At 43.8% G+C, this 9104-nt stretch overlaps 1 protein-coding gene across 1 annotated transcript; it reads left to right on the forward strand.

The window, feature by feature from the left end:
* Positions 1–214: 214 nt before the first annotated feature.
* LOC311612227 (myelin P2 protein) lies at positions 215–4218 on the forward strand (the record flags this gene model as incomplete). Its single annotated transcript, XM_084865037.1, has 4 exons — positions 215–287; positions 2666–2838; positions 3004–3105; positions 4168–4218. 4 exons carry the CDS (start codon positions 215–217, stop codon positions 4216–4218), a joined length of 399 nt encoding a protein of 132 aa, XP_084721163.1.
* Between the last annotated feature and the right edge of the window lie 4886 nt (positions 4219–9104).

A 9104-nucleotide genomic window follows, 5' to 3' on the forward strand; every position in this document is an offset into this window, starting at 1 on the left:
AATTTTGGAAATGAAAGGGAACAGTATGTGGAGTTTTCTTCTGTCCCAGTGGATGATTTATGGGCCATTCATTGCCTGGGCCTGACCGCCTTTCCCATTGGGTCTCTGTGGGCGGCACGTGCCAGGGGCATCTTTGAAAAGCGCCTTCTGAGGCCCAGCCGCTCAGGGAGCCCCCTGAGCCTCCCGGGAACAGGCTGCACTCTCCTCCGGCACCATGAGCAGCAGCTTTGTGGGCGCCTGGAAGCTGGTCTCCAGCGAGCACTTCGATGCCTACATGAGAGCGCTGGGTAAGGAAGCTCTTTCCTCTCCGGGCTGCGAAGGCTCCTCTGGAGAATGCTGTGTGACCGTTGCTGTCTGCCTCCTTTTCCGGGAGGCTGGGGCAGTTTGCAGGCTGAAGTGCAAGCCTCTGCTGGGGTTGATCTCTCTTGTGCCCGATAATTTGTTTGTATTTCCTTTGTGGCAATTTTAATAGATTTTAACTTACGTGAGAGTTGCTTAGATGCATGGAACTGCCACCATTTCCAAAGGCAGTTTCGTTTCAACAGGGCTTTGGGTTCAGAACCACAGGAAAGGAGACTTTGATGTGTAGTCAACCCGTTCCTCGGAGTTCCTGAATGCTGGCTTTGTAACAACTAAAGGGCCCATAGTACAAGGAGCTGAAGATACTGACATTAAAATGTTGATGTTTAGCTAAGCTATAAGCTTTCTCTCTCTACCTCTAGGTTGTCCGTTATTACATAATCATGTAGAGAGAGAGAGAGTTTGTAAAAAGAAGGTGCATTAAAGCAGGGTGTTTATAGCCCAGGGAAGTTCTCAGATAAAAAGAATGGGTTGTGGCAGTGAATTCAAACTCAATTACACTGACGTTAGACTTTCTTGGAGTTGGAGCAGTGGATGGAGGTGGAAAACCTGGCCATTAGTGACATCAACTTTATTTGACACTATTTCTAGAGACTGTTCCACGGATATGAGCCTATCAATGGGCAGAATCCTTCGACACTTCCAGAGCTGTATCAATCCAATGAACAGTGAGGCCAATGACCCAGGTTGCCCAGCTTGCCAAAATGCCTATAGCTTTACTTCCTGTTCAGAAAGCCAGTGAGAAAGGTTCTTTATAGATAAAAATGAGCAAAATCTTGTCATGTTGCCCAGAAAACTATGAGACCTTATTGGGGTCGATCCGCACTGTCAGATTAGTTAGATGCATACACTTCACTTTACAGCTGAGGAAGAAGCAAAATATGAGAATGTCTCAATAAAGGACTCCCTAATTCTGTCATTTTCAACATTTAGAGCACACAGGAATGCCTGGGGGGTGGGAGGGGTGGTAAAATGTAGATCCTCAGGCTCCACTGAGGATCTACATTTAGCTAGAAAAACATTGCCCTAAAGCTTATAAGATAATATAAGATTAATCAGAATTAGAAAAAAAGAGTACAGTTCACCATGCTTTATCAGGTCTAACTTGTCACTTCTTATTAGGTGGACACAGGGATGGGCAAAAGTGGGTTTACAGTATAGTACAAATAAATAATACAATAATTTTAATAAATAATACAAGAAGGTGTCCAAAAAATGTATACACATTATAATGGCTGATAGCTCAATTTTTAAAATGAAATGTATTTTAATAAACACTGCTTTTATAATTATTCAAAGTGTGCATGCTGGCCGAAACTGGTTTGGCTCAGTGGATAGAGCATCGGCCTGCGGACTGAAAGGTCCCAGGTTTGATTCCAGTCAAGGGCATGTACCTTAGTTGCGGGCACATCCCCAGTAGGGGGTGTGCAAGAGGCAGCTGATCGATGATTCTCTCTCATGGATGTTTCTAACTCTCTATCCCTCTCTCTTCCTCTCCGTAAAAAATCAATAAAATATATTAAAAACAAAACAAAACAAAGCGTGTATGCATTTTTGAGGGATACACACACACACACACACACACACACACACACACACACACACACTAGTTTTTCCTTCATATATTTCAATATATTTCTCTCATTGGACATTTCCCTTTTCTATGTTTTATATAATTTTGGATACCTATTAATAATACTTGAGTCTAATTTTTTTTCAAATGCAGGAAAAAATTAATGCTTTTATTCACTAATGATAAATTGGAGTAGTACAGGTAGGTCTTGGAGGGAAATGGATTGTTTCTTCTACCCACTAGCTTTAGGGGCCGCAACAAATTTCAGAAATGAAATTCAATCAAGGAGGCGGGGGAACTCTTTGCTATCTCCATAATATGTTTCTGAGGGAGAAAAGTCATGGGACATATCTGTCATAGCATCATTTTAAAAAAGTCTATAATCTGTGTGCAAACTAAACTGTACTGGTCCGTCCAAAACTACAGTGGGTGATGCCCAGGGGAGGTGCGGGTGGATGTGGTGATTGATTTTCAATGGAGGTGCCGTTGGATGACTCACACTGTGTGCGCTGAACACTTCTACCTTGCAAATTTGCAGGGGTTACCTTAGTAACAAAACCTAAACATCAGAGTCCACGACGAGCATTTCCATTAGGAGGTGAAGCATGGGAGAGGTTCTTAGTTGTGGTTGTCACCACCTGCCATCTGCCCCCCTGGACCCAAATGTGGCCCCCAGGCTCTGTAGGTGCTCCCTCTGGGTCAGCATAATTCTAATTCTACCTTGATTTTCAGGTGTGGGGCTAGCCACCAGGAAACTGGGAAATTTGGCCAAACCCAAAGTGATCATCAGTAAGAAAGGGGATATTATAACCATAAGGACTGAAAGCTCCTTTAAAAATACAGAGATCTCTTTCAAGCTCGGCCAGGAATTTGAAGAAACCACAGCTGACAACCGGAAAGCAAAGGTAAACGTCAATGCTTCTCTTCAAAGTCTCCAGCTTGAGAGAGGATAACTCCGCTAGGGTTGAAAGCTTAGACTACTTCCTTCTGTGGGAAATGAATGTGCTTACTTACGCTTCTTTAATCAACCAACGGCCACGCAAGTCAATTACGTGAACTTGTCTTCGCAGAGCGTCGTAACCTTGGCCAGAGGCTCATTGAACCAAGTGCAGAAATGGGATGGCAAAGAAACCACAATAAAGAGAAAGCTGGTGGATGGGAAAATGGTTGTGGTAAGTGAGTCTTTACTTCTAAATACAGAAATGATGCCATTGAAATAAAGAAATTGGTTATAATATTTTCAAAAATATTCTTTTTTCTTTGGAATCCCAATGGCTAAGAATGGCTCAGAGTGGGGCAGAATTAGTGTTTGGGTGATGCTTAAACTATCAAGAGTTCCAGTTTCAGGCTTGAGAATTTAGAATTAAGAAAGCCCACTTGTTACTTTAGAAATAAGAACACCTAAAATGATAGTCAAATTAAAGAGGTATGGCTAAATCTCACCAGTTGGGATTCACAAAGAGAAAAGCAAGTCTAAGTTCTACAAGCAAAACAAACCCAAAAGGCTCAATTAGTGAATATTTGTAGATATCTGGGTGTTTTCAAGGATCCACAGTAAGTTGGACTAACCCACGTCCATGCTTGAAGTTGAGCTCACAGCAGCCCTCATGTGTCGGCAGATAAGAAGGATGATAAAGGTTACACGAGGTGCCCTCTGATGTTTTTTTGAAGTTTTAGGTTCTGTGCTCACTAATTAGCACATACGTTGACTATAAATAGATTCACGTGCTGTTTTGAATGTCTCTTCCTTAGAACAGAGGGTTTTGGTCCCTGGCTGCACAAAAGCCTTCCATGAGGAGTAAGTTCCAATAGGGCCGTCACAGATCACACCTTTTGGGGAGGAGGAGCATCGGTATTTTTAAGTGTTCCCCAGACAAGGCAAAAGTGCAGGTAATTTTGAAAACCACTGTTTTAGTAGACTTAAAACATGCATATAATTTTATTTATCTATTTATTTTTCCACTCAATACTATTTTGTATTACTTTCAGGTGAACAGCGTAGAGGAATTTGCCATTTTAAAAGAATTCTTTTGCCGTAGCATAGATCAGCTTTAAAACTGTTTCTCCTGCTTTAGTGGCCATGGATTTAAATGACTGGAGACTGACATGCTGACATTTTAAACTTTTCTGAGTGTAATCTCGTGGGATGGTTTTTAATTTCTGTTATCACCTACACATCTGCGGTCCCCTCGTGTGGGCTTTCGGAGTCCAGCTGACCTCTCTCTCTTTTAAAGGAATGTAGGATGAAAGGCGTGGTCTGCACCAGGATCTACGAGAAGGTCTGAGAAAACCGACGCCTCGTTGACCTGGTATTTGCTCAGCTGTTTCCCTGGCAGAGTCTGACTACACTGCAGTTTGCTTGTTCCTGCTTTCATCTGGATAGATCAGTCAGGCAAAGGCCTCCGCTGAGGATCCATTTACAATCCAGCATTATTCAAATATGCTCAATTTGCTTGCATCCTTGCTGTCTTAAAGCATCTAGATTGCCCTGACCTAAATAGTTGATAATGCCATCTAATTACTTGTAGAATTCTAACTTGTGTTTTGCATACTTGCAATGATAATAAAAGGAGGCAAACGTGCTGGTCAGGGGCCACTCACACAAATGCCTGCCAGGCGGGAGCGCCCGCCCAGGGGAGGAGCAGAAGTGAGGCAATCTGGAGGAGCAGCTTCAAAGTGAGGGTTCCCGTTCCAGCTGAACTGGGCTCCAGCCCATTTCTTTTAAAGTGAGGTTAACTTATCGACAGCGAAACGCACATATCTTCAAGGTAAAGGTTAACCCATCGCATGCACCATGTCACCTATACCCTGTTCAAGACATAGTACATTTCCTTAAGCCCAGAATGCTGTCTCATACCCTTCCCAGCTCACATCCTGCTCTCTCTCATCTCCTACAAAAGCAAACAGTGGCTTCGTTTTTATCACCATAGATTCATTCGTTCTGCCTGTTCTCAAACTTCATGTAACTGGACTCATCCATTATGCGTCCTTTTGTTTGCCTCTTTAAACGCAGCATGTTTTTGAAATTCATCCACATTGTTCCTGCAGCAGGAACGGGCTTCTTTTTCTCGCTGAGTAGTAGCCCATTGCGTGAATGTATCACAGATTCTTTCTCTCTTTTTCTCTTAACACAGTGGGGCTATTTCCAACCTGGGGCTCTGGTGAACAAAGCTCCTGTAAACATTCTCATACGAGGCTGTTTGTAGACACTCTTTTGGATAAATTACGAGGCATGAAATTACTGGGTCCAGTGGGTTTGGATAGGCAGGAAAGAGGGAACACTGTGTTCCAATAATCTTGTACCTATTTCAGATATATTACCTGACTGAGCAAATGAGAAGATGTTTGAATGTTAGGAGCCAGAGTTTTCCTCTGGGAGAAGGAGTACGCAGCGGTGGCATGAGGGGGGAAACAACAAGGTGAAAATGCGCTGGGATAGATGGAAATTCACGGTTTCTAACGCATGTATTTGCATGTGTGTGTGTACAATTTGACATGTACTGATGTGTGTATGCACATATGTGTTTATGTATATGTCGACAGTGGTTCCCCCTTAGCCTTCAGGGATATGTCCCCAGACCCCCAGTGGATGTCATAAACCTCAGATAGTACCAAACCCTCTATATACTATTGATATGTTGTTTCCCTAGACATACAGGCCTATGATAGAGTTTAATCTATACGTTAGACACAGTAAGATATTAACACTAATAAGTGACAATAAAATAGAACAATTATAACAATATACTCTAATAAAAGTTATGTGACTGTGGTCTCTCTCAAATATCTTGTATCGTCTTCACCTTTTCACTTAACGGAAGCACTTTAAGGCATATCCGAATTGCCAGCAACACTCCTCTTGCGTTTTGGGGCCAATATGCAGTAAAACGAAGGTTGTTTGAACACAAGCCCTGCGATCTGATAACTCAGACGGCTGTCAGTGACCCCTGGGCACGGAGCATCTACAGCGTGGAGAGCCGACAGGGAGTCACCTCCCAGGCGGGGCGGGCAGCATGGCGCGAGATTTCACCGTGTTGCCCAGCACTGCGGAATTTAAAAGTTCTGACTTGTTTATTTCTGAAATATTTCATTTTAATACTTTTGGACTTCATGTACTGCAGGTGACTAACTGAAACCACAGAAAGAGAGGCCGGGAATGAGGGGGACTTACTGTCCACGCACACACATGCACGTGCTTCCCAGCTATAGCTGCCCAGGAGCTTAGAAGCAGACACCTCCTTGGGAATGAGCCCACCCAGCACCCACACCTTGGTGTCCACACCTCATGCCCCACTAAAACGAAGGAGGGTTCCTGGGAAAATGGCCAATCCCAATGTGAGAGCAGCAGGAACCACCTGAGTCTAACATCTCTTCTTATGCCAGAAAGTAAGGACGTGTTCAAACAAATAATCAAGGTATGTCACCCAAATATTCAATGAGCTTGAAGGCGCTCCCATTGATTGGCCCAAACTGGGATAATTTGAGAAGCAAAATAATAAAGAAAAATCATAAATTATAAACCGTCGGGGAAAATTAAGAATCGGTGAGTAACATTGCAGGGAGGGAGTGGGAGAGAGAGAGAGAGAGAGAGAGAGAGAGAGAGAGAGAGAGAGAGAGAGGAGAAGGAACTGTCTTCCTCTCTGTAGAGTGCCCTGGCCTCACTGGTAAACGTGGACGAAGTGCGGAATTGGAAAGTCACCACTTTTCAGCCATCACAGGAAACACGGCTCAGGGATTAGGATCAGTGGTGTGGAAGCGAGAGGGAAATTCCGGTTAGGAGCGATATTAGTGTGCTCCACACAGATTGCTCATTATTACAAGGGAAAGAACAGCAAGTGCGCAGAGGGAAAACTGGATGACCTCTTGACCTGGTCACTGACGGCAATCTTGCCCACGAAGGGCGGCTTCCAACGTGACACCCCGGGAAGGAAGTGACATCATCTGTGTCGTATTCTGGCCTGGAATCCATGTCTGGGTCTAATCGTGAAGAAACAGCAGACAAACTCCAAATGAGGAATGTGCTTTTAAAAAGGGGACCGGGGTGTTGGTTGAATTCTTAAAAAATGCCATTGTCACAGAAGACAAACATAGGCTCTGGGGAAATGTCCCACATGGTGTGCACTAAACATACCTGGCACCACACGCAGTCAGTGCCTCTAGCTGGACGTGTGCAGATAATATAAATACTCCGAGGGTCAATATTAGAGGCACTGGCAAGCTGCAATAAAGATGGCAACTGCGATTAAAAGTTTACTATGACTACATAAGACAATATCCCTATCCTTGGGAAATACACATTGAAGTATTTGGGGATCATGGTCCATAATGTATGCAATTTACTAAAAAATTTCAGAAAAAAAAAAAACCATTCCAGAAAGAGAGCATTCGGTAGAGCAAATGAAATAAAATTTAACAATACATGGATATAAGTACAAGCCATGTTTTCTTTGCCTTAGTCTGATTCTTGAACCTATTCTGCAAGTTTAAAATGATTTCCAAGCAAACTTTAAAAAATAAAATAAAAGACCTTCTCCACCTCTGAGGTGTGCTTTATTTTTTAAAATTTTTTGTCTCCAGCCAACTAAACCTATACAAAGGAGCATTTCAAAACCAGTGCTATTTTTGGCGTTTTTTTGGTAATATGACTTGCTATAAAAGGTATTCCTCAGTAAATACAATTGCACTTTTATACAAAAGTCCTGGGTACTTTCTGCTTTCCAAACAGGAAACATGGCACTACACTGATAATGAGAAAGAGAAAATAATTATTTTAGCAGGTGATCATGTTGTTGGATTTGAACAAGATTTCCAAATAACCGGAAAGGTGGGTGTGGGCGGTGACTAGACTTCTGCACTATTCAAAAATAATCTCAGAGAATAATTTTTATTCTCTAGGTATTTTTAAAAAAAGATTTTAAAAATTGATTTTCGTGAGACAGGGAGAGAGAGAAACATCAATGTGATTAACTGCCTCCTGCACGCCCCATAACCTGTAACCTGACTGGGATTGAACCAGCAACCTTTTTGGTGCATGAGATGATACCCAACCCACTGAGCCACACCAGCCAGGGCTCTCTAGGTCTTTTTAATAAATATGTCCATTAAGAGCTACCTGACTGACTTGTTCAAGTTCCAATTTGCTACTGACTATCTGTGTGTCATTGGATAAGTTAATTAACCTCTCTGATTCTGAGTTCCTTCATCTGTCAAGGTGGAGATAATAATAGAACACACCTCAGAGTTGTGAGTAATAAGTTGATATATGCAAAGAGTTTAGAACAGTGCTTGGCCTAGAAGAAGCATGATAGATGTATCTTGTGTTATTGTCATTTATCTAGTAACTAGAGGCCCGGTGCATGACATTCATGCACTTGGGGGAGGGGGGTTCCCCTCAGCCTGGCCTGTGCCCTCTCACAGCCCAGGACCCCTGGGGGGTTGTTAAGTTTGCAGGCACACTTACTTCCAGGGGTGCTTAGCACTGCTGGGGAGGCAGGAGAGGCTCCCACCACCACCACTGCACTTGCCAGCCATGAGCTCGGCTTCCGGCTGAGTGGTGCTCCCCCTGTGGGAGTGCACTGACCACCGGGGGGCAGCTCCTGTATTGAGCATCTGCCCCCAGGTGGTCAGTGTGCATCATAGCGACTGGTCGTTCCACTGTTCAGTCAATTTGCATGTTAGCCTTTTATTATATAGGATGTGCATGATGTTCAAATAGATCATTTCAGTCAAACTCAAAATGCAGAGATTGTACAAGATCTCAGAGCTGTTTATTTGCACACCAAATGACCAATATTATTAAGAATACTAGTGGCCCAGTGCACAGAATTCATGCACAAGGATGAGGGAGGATTCCCTCAGCCCAGCCTGCACCCTCTCTGATCGGGGACCTCTTGGAGGATCGGGCCTAACTGGTGGTCGGATATCCCTCTCACAATCTGGACTGCTGGCTCCTACCTGCTCACCTACCTGCCTCCCAGATCACCCCTAACAGCCTCTGTCTGCCTGCCTGATTGCCCCTAACCTCTCTGCCTGCCTGCCTGATCACCTTTAACTGCCTCTGCCTGCATGCCCAATTGCTCCTAACTGTCCTCCCCTGCGGGCCTGATATTGCCCCCAACTGCTCTCCCCTGACAGTCTGATCGCCCCTAACAGTCTCTGCCTCGGCCCCCAC

Source organism: Pipistrellus hanaki, assembly GCF_964339955.1.
Source record: "Pipistrellus hanaki genome assembly, chromosome: 17".
Lineage (NCBI taxonomy): Eukaryota > Metazoa > Chordata > Mammalia > Chiroptera > Vespertilionidae > Pipistrellus > Pipistrellus hanaki.